The sequence below is a fragment of the Macaca fascicularis genome, chromosome X (assembly GCF_037993035.2).
Source record: "Macaca fascicularis isolate 582-1 chromosome X, T2T-MFA8v1.1".
Classification (NCBI taxonomy): domain Eukaryota; kingdom Metazoa; phylum Chordata; class Mammalia; order Primates; family Cercopithecidae; genus Macaca; species Macaca fascicularis.
The window spans coordinates 160,951,373-160,967,750 of NC_088395.1; the positions used below are offsets into that span (position 1 = coordinate 160,951,373).

The following is a 16,378-nucleotide window of genomic DNA, read 5'->3' on the forward strand; positions in this document are numbered from 1 at the left end:
AACAAGCTTTTATCCAATGGTATTAGCAACCCTTAAAGTTCTTTACAAGTATTCAATAGTATATTGATGGTTGCAAACTGATTTTCCAATTATGATCCATTACCCTCATTATTCCTTTTGATGCTCAAATTGTCTCAAATCTAGCCAACAGGAAGCCCTTCGGGCCAGTTGCTGTGTTCTTTTCCCATGATCCCATTTATCTTCTGGCACATCAAGATCACCAAGATCATCTAAGATCACCTGGCAGTTTCCTTGATCCAGCCTTGAAAAAGTCATTTCTCTAGGGAGCTCAGATTCTTTTGAATGGAAAATGGCAGTTAGAGACAAAGATTTGGGCATGCGATGGGCTTGTTATTACCGCAGTGTAATTACTTCTAGATTCCTTCAGCGAACAGTGCTAAGAATATGCTTTTTTAATTCCTAAGTTCTCACTGACACTTCTAATTCAACTCTAACATTGTTTTTGTTAGTATTAGATTTCTAGGGCTACTGTAACAAATTCACTACACACTTGGTGCCTTTAAAACAAAATAAATTTATTCACTCATCATTCTAGAGGCTCAAAGTCTGGAGCCTGGAGCAGTGGCACAAGAGTGTCAAACACAAAATCACATTTAAAGCTTCTGTTTGGAAGTGGTATATGTCATGTCCAATCACATTCTATTGATCAAAATGAGTCACATGGCCATGCCTAAAGTTGATGAGGTTTTCAAGGAAAGAGGGAATAAAAACTCAAGAACATTAATACCATCTGCCTCATGTGCTATTTTCTATTCATTTAGAAATTCCTTACATTTTCTTGTTTCAGCAAAAGAGGTGATTTATGTAGGCAGACGTGAGGGCTGGGTGCCTTACTAGGTTTCTGAGCCAGGAGTACGCTCTACTGTTGATAAATGGAAGTGCAATTTATTTAACAGATGGGACCAAAGAGGTCTGTGGGTCTTGTGATTTCGTGATTCACTTTTGTTTTTATAGGACAGTTAAGTTCCAACATTTGCTTTCTTCTTTCTTCCTTTCTTTCTTTTTTTTTTTTTTTTTTTGAGACAGGGTTTCTCTCTGGAGCAAGGTTGTCTAGATTTGTAGATTTATTTTCTACTTGTAAATATAAACTTTCAGTACTTTTTATCTTCTGGTTATTCTGTAGATGGGTTATGGGTGGTTTTAGTCATAATTTAAAATTGTGTGTGTGTATGTGTATGTATGGTTTTTGAAGACTGTGTGGAGAGATTTAGGCAGCTGCCATTATCTGACAGGAATGTGTGACTCGTGCTTGGAATTTTAAAATGCTATTTAAAACTATTTTTCCAACTGTTTCTGGTATACAGAAATACAATTAATTTTGGTATTTATTTTGTTTTCAGCAAGCTTGAAAAATTTTTTAAATTCTAATAATTTATATATAAATTCCTTTGGATTTTCTATCTATGCCATCATATCTTCCATATACAATGAGTTTTCCCCTTTCATCATATTCAATCCTTACATATTTCCCTTCTTTTTCTCATCTTATTGCACTGTTTAGGATGTCCAATATGTATAATCCTTCAGTCTATCACTGTGATAAATTATATCAGTTTTCTAATGTATAAGCCAACCTTGCATTCCTAACATAAATCCAATTTGGATCCATATTGCTAACATTTTGTTTGGGATTTATATTTATGAATAAAATGGGCCTATTATCTTCCTTTCTAATACTGTTCATGTTGGGTTTGGTTGTCAATGTTATGCTATTATTATAAGAGAATTGAATAACATACCATCTTTTTCCATTTTCTGGAAGAAGTTTTGTAAGGTTAATATTATTTCTCCCTTGAAAAACTGGTAGAATGTAGTTAGTGTAGCCATCTGGATCTGGATTTTTTTTTTGCGGGAAGATTTTTGAATACAAATTCAGTTTCTCAAAGGTTTTAGGAGTTTCAAGGTTTTTATTCATTCTTGTTGTATTTACCAGGGATTAATCCATTTTACCTAATTTTCCAAACTTACTGTTAAAAGATTAATAAGTATTCTCATTTTTTATATTGGCAGAAATTTTTGTGGGATCTTTATTGATGTCCAATTTTTTAAAGTTTCTGATATCATTTGTGCCTTCTTTTCATCTTGATTGCTCTTGCCAGAAGTTTGTCAATTTCAAGGAACCAACTTTTGGTTTTGTTTATTCTCTCTATTGTATGTTTCTTTTTTACTTCATTTACTTCATATCTTTATTATTTCCTTGCTTCTACTTCCTTTTGGTTTATTTTGCTGTTCCCCTAGCTTCTTGAGACATACCTTAGCTCATGAATTTTCAGGCTTTCTTCTTTTCTAATATATGTTTTTAAGGCTATACATTTCCTTCTAAGTATTGCTTTAGCTGATTCCCACATTTTAATATGTCATGCCTTGTTATCATTCAGTTTAAAATATTTTCTAATTTGTGATTTCTTCTTTGACATATGGGTTTAAAAGTATATTTCTTGATTTCTAACATAGGAAGATTTTATAGTTATCTCTTTCTTACTTATATCTACTTTAATTGTATTGTGACCAGAAAACATGTTTTATATTATCTGAAATTTGAGACTACTTTATTTGTAGCTTAAAATGGAAAATTCTAACATGTTTCCTTTGTGTACTTCCAAAGAATGTGTAATTCTGCAATTTCAAGGTGCTATTTTCTAAATATGTCTATAAGATCAAACTTGTGAATTGTTAACTGTTCTATTTCTATACATTGTTCCATCACTTGATGAGAAATGTGTTAAAATCTAGCACTCTAAATTGTGAATTTGTCCATTTTCCTTTTTCTATCAGTTTCTGCTTTAAATATTTTGAAGCTATGTAATTACATAATATAAATTCAAATTTTATTTTCTCAGAGACCTTTGATTATTATGAAATCACTTTTTTTTTTTTTTTTTGAGACGGAGTCTCACTCTGTCGCCCAGGCTGGAGTGCAGTGGCGTCATCTCTGCTCACTGCAAGCTCCACCTCCTGGGTTCATGCCATTCTCTTGCCTCAGCCTCCTGAATAGCTGGGACTACAGGCACCTGCCACCATGCCCGGCTAATTTTTTGTATTTTTTTTTTTTAGTACAGATGGGGTTTCACCTTGTTAGCCAGGATGGTCTTGATCTCCTGACCTCGTGATCTGCCCGCGTTGGGCTCCCAAAGTGCTGGGATTACAGGCGTGAGCCACCACATCTGGCCATGAAATCACATTCTTAATCTCCAGTAATACTTTCTTGCTTTAAAGTCTATTTTTCTGCTATCAATAGAGCTGCAATCGATATCTTTTAGATATTTGCATAACTTCTTTTCCTATCTTTGTCTTGCAACTTTTCTGTATCTAATGTTTTAGATATGCCTTTTATAAAATGCACACGATTTGCTTTTGCTTTTTTTTTTTTTTAAATAGGATACAATTTTATTTTTATTTTTTAGAAATGGAGTCTCACTCTGTCAACCAGAGGTTGAAACACAATAATAAAGACAAAAAAGAGGTTACTATGTGTGTAAATCTAAACAAACATTTACCTTTTAAACAATATAAAAGTTTGTTACTTGAATATATAAAATATATATTATATATAATATATATAAAAATATATATATTATATATAATATATATAAAAATATATATATTATATATAATATATATAAAAATATATATATATTATGGAGTTAAAAATATATAGATATATAGAAATTTATTATATTTGGTATCTAAAGTAGTCAAATTCATAGAAACAAAAAGTAGAATGTGGTTACCAGGGCCTGGAGGGGAGCGGGTAATGAGGAGCTGTTTAGAGTTTCAGGTCTTCCTTTTTATATTTGCTCATTATTCACCTCTCTCTGCTATGATTTCAGCTCATTATTTTAAAATGGAAGTTTGTGGGGTTTTTTTTGATGAGGGGGCTGGAGATTCCCCTTTCTTTGCCAAATACAACAATGTATTGTCAGTGATATAGCCTTTTTTGTTGTTGTACAATACACATAAAATTTACCATTTTAATCATTTTAAGTGTACAATTTAGTGGTATTAAGTATATTCACAATATTGTGCACCCATTACCACTATCCATTTCCAGAACTTTTTCATCACCCCAAACAGAAACTCTGTACTCATTAAAAATAACTCTCCATTTCCTCCCCATTCCAAGCCCCTGGTAACCTCTTTTCTACTTTCTGTCTTTATGAATTTGCCTACTCTAGATACCTCATTATGGTGGTTAATTTTATGTGTCAACTTGACTGGGTCATGGGGTGCCCATATATTTGATTAAACTTTATTTTATGTGTGTCTGTGAGAGTGTTTTGTGGTGAGATTAACATTTGAGTTGATAGACTAAGTAAAGCAGATTGTCCTCCCCAGTGTAGGTGGAACTTATCCAATCAGTTGAAGGGCTAAATATAACAAAAAGGCTGACTGTCCTCTTAGTAAGAGACAGTTCCTTCTATTTGACTACCTTTAAACTGGGACTTCGGTTTTGTTTTTTTTCTGCCTTTGGCCTCAAACTAAAACATTTTAACTCTTTCTAGGTCTGCAGCCTGCTGATCTTTGAACTGGAACTACAAATCAGCTCTCAGGGGTCTCTAGGTTGCCAACTCATCCTGCAGATCTTGAGACTTGTCAGACTCCATAATCACATGAGCTAATTCCTTATAAGTGTGTGTGTGTGTGTGTGTCTCCTCTTGGTTCTGTTTCTTTGGGAACCATGACTAATATAGATTTTCACACCAAGAGTGATTCTAAAGGAACAGAACTTCAAGGATAAATTTTATACATTTGTTATTGGATTTCTGGAATTGGTTCTGTAATCTGATGAAATTTAAAGACACTACTGACTATTTTCAGTAGTAAAAATTGTCCACGGCATGATCTGGTAATAGAAATATGCAGGCCAGGCTGGGCGCAGTGGCTCACGCCTGTAATCCCAGCACTTTGGGAGGCCGAGGCGGATGGATCACCTGAGGTCAGGAGTTCGAGAGCAGCCTGGCCAACATGACAAAACCCTGTCTCTACTAAAAACACAAAAATTAGGCAGGTGCCTGTAATCCCAGCTACTCGGGAGGCTGAGGCACGAGAATCCCTTGAACCTGGTAGATGGAGGTTGTAGTGAGCTGAGATCACGCCACTGCACTCTGGCCTGGGCGACAGAGTGAGACTCCATCTCAAAATATATGTATATGCAAAATATCTCCATTGGATACTCCTAATAACTACTTATAAGAAGCAAGGGTCTTGGTGACTATGTATATTGACATTTATGAACATATTTGTCAAACTAATGAAATGATGAGATTAGTCGGTTGCTGCTAATGTTGCTGGAAAAAGTGATGAAAGAAAAGGAGGAGCTCAGAAATTTGAATTCCCAGCTCAAGAGCTGCATAAATGACCTGACAGATTCTATGTATGCCCTGAAGGAGACCCTTATCTACTGTAGCCACAGAGCTGAGATTGCTGAAAATCAAATGCCAAATCTCATCCCGTGACTAACTGAATTACAAAGCAAGTCAAACTTCCAGCTTTGCAGGGTTTCTACTGTTAAAGCAAGGGCATTGATTGGGAAAGAATGGGGCACTATAAGTTGGATTAGGTATGTGTGGAAGACCCTGATTAAGCTGGGGACATTGAGTTCCTAAATATTGATGAGTCTTCTTTGCCAGTGAAAGTTGTCTCTCCATCCCTGTGGTGGCAGTGTCTCCACTCCAGTCTAAGTGGATTAACCCTGCACTGCCTGCGGAAACTGTAATGGCCTCCCCTGAGGCAACTGCCATGCAAGATAATGCTGATTGCCTTCAGGACCCACCCTACCACCCCTCTTTGTTATTAGATCTCTAACTACACTCAAGTCCCAGCAGGCGAGGTGAGGTATGAAGGTGACCCATGACAAGATGCACTACACTCCAAAAGAATGACTTGAGTTTTCTAATTTACACAAACAGGAATCCAGAGGATATGTATAGGAATGGGTACTAAGGATGTGAGATAATAGTGGAAGGCACATAAAGTTGGATTAGGCCAAATTTATTGACATGGGCCCACTAAGCAGACATTCTGGATTTAATGTTGCATCTCAGGGAATTAGGAAGGCCTCTAACGGTTTAATTGGTTGACTGAAACACAGACCAAAAGATGGCCCACAGTGAGCAAACTAGAAATTTCAAACTTGCCCTGGTTTAACGTAGAAGAAAGGAGATTGAAATGCTTGAGTTAATTTGTCATTTAAGACCTACTCACCAACACTGGGAGAGTTCAGAAGACACAGATCTCACCATTACTTTGAGAAATAAATTTGTCAGAGGAACCTCAGCATCCTCGAAGGGCTCTGTGATCACTCTTCTCTGTAGGTGACACCTTACAGCGGGACCTGCGTTCACTGAATTAGAAAACCTAAATACGATGGGAATAATTGGATCCTGGGGTGACAGGGGAAAAGGGGCAGCACTCAACTGCCAAAGGCAAGGTAAGTGTGGTTACCATAAGGGATAGCAGAGTCAAAGCAGCAATTAGAATAGTATGACTATGGTGTTGGCTAGTAGATTATAGTGTTCCTAGATGAGATATAGATAGAATGCCTACCAAATACTTGATCTGTATAAGCGGAAAAGTTCTAGGTCAAGTGAACAAAAGTCTAACTTGAATAATAAAAACAGAGTTACGGCCTCTCAATCAATTCCCAGACTTGAGCAAGTTTACAGATCCAGCACTACTTGAATGAAGGGGAGGCTCAGTCTCCTTGAGGAAGGACTCTGGTACACTGCCAAGAATACTGTTACTTTCTCTCAGCCTTCCCCAAAGGGACATATGGCCTTTCTATCAGAATAACTGTGCATTGAAGAAAAATACTTAATCAGACCTTTTAGGGACTACTGGACAATGGCTCTGAACTGGCACTAATTTCTGGAGACCCAAAATGTCACTGTGGTCCACCAGTCAAGAGTATGGGCTTATGGAGGGTCAAATGATCAATGGAATTTTAGCTCAAGTCCATCTCAAAGTGGATGCAGAGGATCTGTGAGCCTATCTTGTGGTTATTTCCGCAGTCCTGGAATGCGTAATTGGAACAGATACATTGAGCAGCTAGCAGGATCTTCACATTGGTTCCCTGACTTATGGAGCAGGGGCTATTATAGTGAGAAATCCTCCTGTAATCCTCTGTGAATAGCTATTCTCCTTTTGTGAGTAGCTCTTGGCCTACAACTGGGCCTTAGTAGATACTGAATGCTTAGCCACAGACTACCAAGTTGCCATGTGACCTGAACTGCCCATCATGAACTAGGTGTTATCTGATCTACCAAGCCATAAAGTTGGGTATGAATAATGGCACTCCATCATCAAATGGAAGTGGTATATACATGGTTAGGTCTGAGCAGGTCCTGAAGGCACATGTAAATTACATTAAGAAGTAGCCCAAATGTCCATGGTGCCTGTTTCTGCTACCCTGCCTTCTCTCTCCCAGCCTGCACTTATGGCCTCATTGGGAGTTCCCTATGATCAGTTTACAGAGGAAGAGGAGTCTTGGACCTGGTTTACCAATGGTTTTGCATGATATGCAGGTACTACACAAAAGTGGACAGTCTCTAACTGAGATATCCATGAAGGACAGTGGGCAGAATTTTAGGCAGTGTACCTGGTTGTGGACTTTGCTTAGAAGAAGAAATGGCCAGGTGTGCAATTATATGTCAAATTATGGGCTGTAGTCAGTGCTTTGTCCAGATATGGACTTGGAAGGAACATGATTAGAAAACAGGTGACAAAGAAATTTGGGGAAGAGGTATGCAGACAGATCTCTCTGAATGGGCGAAGGATGTGAAGATATTTATGTCCCATGTGAGTGCTCAACAAAGGGTGACCTCAGCAGATAAGGATTTCAGTAATCAAGTAAATATGATGAGCCAGGTGCAGTGGCTCACACCTGTAATCCCAGCACTTTGGGAGGCAAAGGCAGGAAGATCACCTGAGGTCAGGAGTTCAAGACCAGCCTGGCCAACATGGTGAAACTGTCTCTACTAAAAATACAAAAATTAGCCAGGTGTGGTGATGTGCACCTGTAGTCCCAGCTACTTGGGAGGCTGAGGCATGAGAAATGCTTGAACCCGGGAGGCAGAGGTTGCAGTGAGCCGAGATCGTGCCATTGCACTCCAGCCTGGGTGACAGAGCAAGACTCCATCTCAAAAAAAAAAAAAAAAAGTAGATATGATGACCTGTTCTGTGGATACCAGTCATCCTCTTTACTCAGCCACCTATGTCACTGCCTGATGGGCTCATGAACAAAGTAGCCATGGTGGCAGGGATAGAGGTTATGCGTGGGCTCAGCAACATGGACTTCTATTCAACAAGGCTGACCTGTCTATGGCCACTGCTAAGGGCCCAATCTGATAGCAGTAGAGACAAACACAGAGTCCCCAGTATGGCAGTATTTCCCAGGATGATCAGCCAGCTATCTGGCAGCAGGCTGATTACACTAGAATATGTTAATCATGGAAGGGGCAGCGTTTTGTCCTTCCTGGAAGGAAACTGGACTACTACTTCACAATGGAGGTATGGAAGAGTGTGTCTAGAATATAATAGATCCCTTAGAGTATCTCTTACTATTACCACACCCTATGATTCTGGTCAATGGGAAACTACAGCAACCCAATCCATGCAGGACTACTAATGGCCCACGCTCTTCAGGAATAAAGGTTCGGGTCACCCCATCAGGTAAAGAACCACAATCAGCTGAGATGCTTGCTGAAGGCAAAGTCAACACAGAATGGGTAGTAGAAGAAGGTAGTTATCAATACCAGTCAAGTTTTGTCATATCATGTTAGGTGGAATTAGGACCTCATTTCTGTCTCTATTTACGGACAAAGGAGATGTGTATGGTGGGTGCTACATTGACAAGGGGTGGACTTGTGATGGTTATTTTTATGTATCTACTTTACTTGGTTATAAGGTGCCCAGATATTTACTCAAACATTATTCTGAGTATTTCTCCGAGGGTGTTTTTGAATTAGATTAACACTGAAGTCAGTAGACTGAGTAAAGCAGATTGCCCTCCCTAATGTGGACAGGCATCATCCAATTAGTTGAAGGCCTGAATACAACAAAAAGGCTGAGTCTTCCCCAAGTGAGAAAGTATTTTTGCTGCCTGACTGCCTTTGGACTGGAACATCTGCTTTTTCCTGCTTTCAGTCTTGAACTAAAAGAGTTTAGCTCATCCAGAGAGAGAAGGCAGACAGACAGAGAGAATCTCCTATTGGTTCTGTTTCTTTGGATATCCCTGACTAACACACTCATATAAGTAGAATCATACAATATCTATATCCTTTTATGTCTGGCCTATTCACTTAGCATATTTTCTTCTTTTTTTTTTAGACTGAGTTTCACTCTGTGGCCCAGGTTGGAGTGCAGTGGCGCAATCTCAGCTCACTGCAAGCTCCGCCTCCCGGGTTCACGCCATTCTCCTGCCTCAGCCTCCCGAGTAGCTGGGACTACAGGCGCCCGCCCCTGCGCCCGGCTAATTTTTTCTATTTTTAGTAGAGACAGGGTTGTACTGTGTTAGCCAGGATGGTCTCGATCTCCTGACCTCGTGATCCACCCTCCTCGGCTTCCCAAAGTGCTGGGATTACAGGCATGAGCCACCGCGCCTGGCCTTCGCTTAGCATATTTTCAAAGTTCGTCATGTTGTGGCACTAATCAGAGATATAACCTTTTTTAAATGGGAATTTCTTCTAGAATGTCCAATGTCTAGACTTTAGTTCACCAAACTGCCAGTTTGGTGAAGTCTTTAATCCAGCCTTGATGGATAAGGGAATTCTTCTTGAACATGATGTTTATCTGAGACTTAAAGAATGAGTCAGGTGAAAGTGGCAGTAGTGCGCAGCTAGAAAAATGTTCCAGGTAGAAGAAATAGTATCTATTTAAAAGCCTGATATGAGATACAATGTGCTGTGTTTAGTGACCTGAGAATTTCTTTTTTTCTTTTTTTTTTTTTTTGAGACGGAGTCTCGCTCTGTCGCCCAGGCTGGAGTGCAGTGGCCGGATCTCAGCTCACTGCAAGCTCCGCCCCCCGGGTTCCCGCCATTCTCCTGCCTCAGCCTCCCGAGTAGCTGGCACTACAGGCGCCACCACCTCGCCCGGCTAATTTTTTGTATTTTTTAGTAGAGACGGGGTTTCACCGCGTTAGCCAGGATGGTCTTGATCTCCTGACCTCGTGATCCGCCCGTCTCGGCCTCCCAAAGTGCTGGGATTACAGGCCTGAGCCACCGCGCCCGGCTGAACTTCTTAGTATGGATGGAGCTTAAAGAGCCAAGTGGCAAGAGACTATATTAGAGAGATTGGTAAGGACCACATCATGGTTAACTCTTAGTGAACAAAGAATATAGAAAATACCAAAGAGAGGAACTATTCCTTCCCCCATTACTCATGGGATGATAAGAGTTTATGTCATGTCTTTTCATCAGCACAATTTGTTGAATTATCCAGTAAACCCAGATTAAGAATGAAGACTTCCTGGACCACTAAAGTTAAAGGTCAAAAAGGCTTGGGAATCAAGGTGCTGATGAGGAGAATCAACTCTTGGATCTACTCTGCCCTTTTCTCAGTACTTTACCTTTTTCTTAAAGTCACCGTGTTCTCTCAGAATGCCTTTTACAATGTCTTGCTACCTTAGGTACTTAATAAATGTTGCCCTGAAAGTTTGGTCATATATCAACCTTGTTATGTTATGCTAAGCTCTAGGAGAGGTGGTTTTTTTTTTTTTCCTTTCTTTCCAAGGAGACCAGCATACCTTTACTTTGCCATTCTGAAAGAAGAGAGTCCAGTGATGGCCATCTTGACTGCTGGAGATGAGGAACTCCTTCACATACATGCTGGTAAGTAGAGATTTTACTCCCTGAGTAGTTATTCCTGTGACTTTCATTGTCTTCTGGAAGTCCACTTGCAGCCACTCTTTTGGATTATTCACCTGAGGGCAATAGAGTTGGATTAGTAGCCTCTTGGTAACCATTTACTCCCAGAAATTCCCAAATCCCTCTTAACCATACCACAGCATTTCTCACTCTACTTTCTTTTTTGGAGATGGAGTCTCGCTTTGTCACCCGGGCGGGAGTGCAATGGCACGATCTCAGCTCACTGAACCTCTGCCTCCCAAGTTCAAGCGATTCTCCTGCCTCAGCCTCCCGAGTACCTGTGGTTACAGGTACCCACCACCATGCCCGGATAATTTTCTATTTTTAGTAGAGATGAGGTTTCACCAGGTTGGCCAGGCTGGTCTTGAACTCCTGACTTTAGGTGATCTGCCACCTAGGCCTCCCAAAGTGCTAGGATTACAGGAGTGAGCCACTGTGCCCAGCCTCACTCTTTCTTTCTTTCTTTTTTTTTTTTTTTTTTTTTGAGACGGAGTCAGGCACGGTCACCTGGGCCAGAGTACAATAGCGTGATCTCAGCTCACTGCAACGTCCGCCTCCCAGGTTCATGTGATTATCCTGCCTCAGCAAAAGACTGGTCTCGAACTCCTGACCTTGTGATCAGCCCGCCTCAGCCTCCCAAAGTGCTGGGATTACAGGCATGAGCCACCGCGCTGCCAGGCCTCTACTTTCTATTGGCTAATCAGTCTCTCTTATTCAACTCTAAGCAACTTCAGGGCCAAAATTTTTCACAATTCACCTTTGTATCCCTAGACGCATCCTGGGGATACTAAGATGCACAGTAAATGTTTACTTTCCATTGATGTAATGAGAAACCTGGAAAGAAAGCTAATTGTTGATATTTATATGTAAAATGGACTTTAGCTTCTACAATTCTTTGACAGATATTAGCCCATAATCAAACTTCCTTGACACTCTTTTTAGGACTAACAGTTGACAGAAATACCTCGGAAGAAACAGTCAAGGGCTTCCCCCATTTTTTCCCCAGCCACTGCTTTGAGTCAGTTAAAGAGTAAATCTGTTGCCTCTTACCTGAGGTCTCCAGGCATTACTCCTTCCTTGGAGGTTAAGTCGAGCTTTTGAAGGAGACCAGGTGGCAAACATATTGGTGAAGTAGGATGAAGCAGTAATCTGTGCATCTGATATTGCTTTACTCTCCATTCCCAACGGCATGCTGCAACCTCAAAGAAAAGAAAAAAGAAGGTTATCACAAGGACATGCTTCAGCATCAGTTATACTGAGCAGCCTCCACTGATATTCTAGGGCTACTGTCATCATAATATCATTTCTCAGGTGTTAACTTTTGCATAGATTCTGTTATTGGTTTTTTTGTTTTGTTTTGTTTTTTGAGATGGAGTCTCGCTTTGTTACCCAGGCTGGAGTGCAGTGGCGTGATCTCGGCTCACTGCAACCTCCACCTCCCGGGTTCAAGTGATTCTCTTGCCTCAGCCTCCAGAGTAGCTGGGACTACAGGCGCACGCCACCATGACCAGCTAATTTTTTGTATTTTTAGTACAGATGGGGTTTCACCGTGTTAGCCAGGATGGTCTTGATCTCCTGACCTCGTGATCTGCCCACCTTGGCCTCCCAAAGTGCTGGGATTACAGGTGTGAGCCACCACGCCCAGCCAATTCTGTTATTGTTATCTGTTTTCTGGCCAGCTCTTCCCACTTTGTGTGACTCTTTAATTTTCCTTGTTTCTTTTCTTCTTCTACTTTTATTTTAGGTTCTAGGGGGTATATGGGTAGGTTTGTTGCATGGGTAAATTGCATGTCACTGAGGCTTGGTGTATGAATGATCCCCTCACCCAGGTAGTGAGTGTAGTACCCAATACGTAACCTTCGAACCCACACCCCCCTCCCAACCTCTCCCCTCCTGAGTTTCCATTATTGTGTCCATGTGCATTTAATGTTTAGCTCCCATTTATGAGAACAGGTGATATTTGGTTTTCTGTTCTTGCATTAGTTCATTTATGATAATGGCCTCTAGCTGCATCTATGTTGCTGAAAAGGACATGAACTCATTCTTTTTTATGGCTGCATAGTATTCCATGGTATGTATGTACCACATTTTCTTTATCCAGTCTGTTGTTGATGGGCATTTAGGTTGATTCCATGCCTTTGCTATTGTGAATCGTGCGGAAATGAATATATGTATACATGTGTCTTTATGACAGAATGATTTATATTCCTTTGAGTATACACCCAGTTATGGCGTTGCTGGGTTGAATGGTATTTCTGGGTTTGCCCAGGACTGCGCTGGTTTTAGCACTGACAATTTTGTGTCCTGATACTGGGAACCCTCCCCCAGTCTCAGGATAACTAGAACAGTTAGTCGCCCTACCCACAGTTGAGGGAAGAAGGATATAGGATGACTTGGCACTTACTATTTAAATCACAGCCCATCAACTCCATGCGAAGAGTGCTGCGAATGCTATAATGAGTTGGGTGCAAACGGATGTATCGAGCAATAATTGGAGGGTTAAAAATATTGTGTTTTATCCCAGATGAATCCACATTGCCAAAGAAGACCTGTATGGAGAGATTAGCACAAATACATGGAAAGTGAATACACAGTAAAAAACAATTTCTGTCAATCACATCTTCCTTCTAATTTGCTTTGTGCATTTCTCAACAGCACCCAACATCTACGTAAGACAACTATGGTTAGATGAATGTTACGATGGTAGACACAAAGGAGGAAAGCACCAAGAAGAAGTGGGAACAAGGGAAATTATTAGGTCTGGGGCAAGTGAAGTCATTTTCTACTGCAAACTGAACAACCTGCTCCTGAATGACTACCAGGTAAATAATGAAATGAAGGCAGATGTAAAGCTGTTCTTTGAAACCAAGGAGAACGAAGACACAACGTACCAGAATCTCTAGGACACATTTAAACCAGTGTTTAGAGGGAAATTTATAGCACTAAATGCCCACAAGAGAAAGCAGGAAATATTGAAAATTGACACCCTAACATCAAAATTAAAGAATTAGAGAAGTAACAGCAAACAAATTCAAAAGCTAGCAGAAGACATGAAATAACTAAGATCAGAGCAGAACTGAAAGAGATAGAGACACGAAAAACTCTTCAAAAAATCAATGAATCCAGGATCGTGATCTGCCTGCCTTGGCCTCCCAAAGTGCTGGGATTATAGGCGTGAGCCACCGCGCCTGGCCTTCACTTAGCATATTTTCAAAGTTCATCATGTTGTGGCACTAATCAGAGATATAACCTTTTTTAAATGGGAATTTCTTCAACAAAATAGATAGACTGCTAGCCAGACTAATAAAGAAGAAAAGAATCAAGTAGATGCAATAAAAAATGATATTGGTGATATCACCACTGATCCCACAGAAATACAAACTACCATCAAAGAATACTATAAACACATCTATGAAAATAAACTAGAAAATCCAGAAGAAATAGATAAATTCCTGGACACATACACTCTCCCAAGTCTTAGCCAGGAAGAAGTCAAATCACTGAATAGACCTATAACAAGTTCTGAAATTGAGGCAGTAATTAATAGCCTACCAACCAAAAAAAAATCCAGGACCAGACAGATTCACAGCTGAATTCTACCAGAGGTACAAAGAGGAGGTGGTACCATTCCTTCTGAAACTATTCCAATCAATAGAAAAAGAGGGAATCCTCCCTAACTCATTTTATGAGGCCAGCATAATCCTGATACCAAAACCTGGCAGAGACACAACAAAAAAAGAAAATTTCAGGCCAATATCCCTGATGAACATCAGTGCGAAAATCCTCAATAAAATACTGGTTAACTGAATTCAGCAGCACATCAAAAAGCTTATCCTCCACAATCAAGTTGGCTTCATCCCTGGGATGCAAGGCTGGTTCACCATATGCAAATCAATAAACATAATCCATCACATAAAGAGACCCAAAGACAAAAACCACATGATTATCTCAATAGATGCAGAAAAGGCCTTCGATAAAATTCAATACCTCTTCATGCTAAACACTCTCAATAAACTAGGTATCGATGGAACATACCTCAAAATAATAAGAGCTATTTATGACAAACCCACAGCCAATATCACACGGGCAAAAACTGGAAGCATTCCCTTTGAAAACTGGCACAAGACAATGATGCCCTCTCATACCACTCCTATTCAACATAGTATTGGAAGTTCTGGCCAGGGCAATCAGGCAAGAGAAAGCAATAAAGCGTACTCAAATAGGAAAAAAGGAAGTCAAATTGTCTCTCTTTGCAGATGACATGATTGTATATTTAGAAAATCCCATCATCTCAGCCAAAAACCTCCTTAAGCTGATAAGCAACTTCAGCAAATTCTCAGGATACAAAGTCAATGTGCAAAAATCACAAGCATTCCTACACACCAATAACAGACAAACGGATAGCCAAATCATGAGTGAACTCCCATTCACAATTGCTACAGAGAATAAAATACCTAGGAATACAACTTACAAGGGATGTGAAGGACCTCTTCAAGGAGAACTACACACCACTGCTCAACGAAATAAAAGAGGACACAAACAAATGGAAGAGCATTCCATACTCATGGATAGGAAGAATCAATATTGTGAAAATGGCCATACTGCCCAAAGTAATTTATAGATTCAATGCTATCTCCATCAAGCTACCACTGACTTTCTTCACAAAATTGGAAAAAACTACTTTAAACTTCAGATGGAACCAAAAAAGAGCCCACATAGCCAAGACAATCCTGGGCAAGAAGGACAAAGCTGGAGGCATCATGCTACCTGACTTCAAACTACAGTACAAGACTACAGTAACCAAAACAGCATGGTACTGGTACCAAAACAGAGATATAGACCAATGGAACAGAACGGAGGCCTCAGAAATAACACCACACAGCTACAACCATCTTTTCTTTGACAAACCTGACACAAACAAGCAATGGGGAAAAGATTCCCTATTTAATAAATGGTGTTGGAAAAACTGGCTAGCCATATGCAGAAAACTGAAACTGGACCCCTTCCTTACACCTTTTACAAAAATCAACTCAAGATGGATCAAAGGCTTAAATGTAAGACCTAGGACCATAAAAATCCTAGAGGGAAACCTGGGTAATACCATTCAGGACATAGGCATGGGCAAAGACTTCATATCTAAAACACCAAAAGCAATGACAACAAAAGCCAGAATTGACAAATGGGATCTAATCAAACTAAGGAGCTTCTGCACAGCAAAAGAAACTATCATCAGAGTGAACAGGCAACCTACAGAATGGGAGAAAATTTTTGCAATCTATCCATCTGACAAAGGGCTAATATCCAGAATCTACAAAGAACTTAAAACAAATTTACAAGAAAAAAACAACCCCATCAAAAAATGGGCAAAGGATATGAATAGACACTTCTCAAAAGAAGACATTTATGCAGCCAACAGACATATGAAAAAATGCTCATCATGACTGGGTATTAGAGAAATGCAAATCAAAACCACAATGAGATACCATTTTGTGCAG

General features: G+C 39.9%; 1 protein-coding gene across 7 annotated transcripts in view; it reads right to left on the reverse strand.

Moving 5' to 3' along the window:
- The window catches only part of F8 (coagulation factor VIII), a 209,992-nt gene that overhangs the window by 4,401 nt on the left and 189,213 nt on the right, over nt 1-16,378 (reverse strand). For all 7 annotated transcript variants that reach the window (XR_287458.5, XM_045383830.2, XM_045383831.2 and 4 more), the window contains 3 exons: nt 13,288-13,432; nt 11,934-12,082; nt 10,763-10,939 (listed from right to left, as the gene is read on the reverse strand). Coding sequence is in view for 6 of the 7 variants with exons in the window: in XM_045383830.2 (XP_045239765.2) it covers nt 10,763-10,939; nt 11,934-12,082; nt 13,288-13,432 (471 nt within the window). In the remaining variant the exon portion in view is untranslated. The remainder of the gene's footprint in view (nt 1-10,762; nt 10,940-11,933; nt 12,083-13,287; nt 13,433-16,378) is intronic.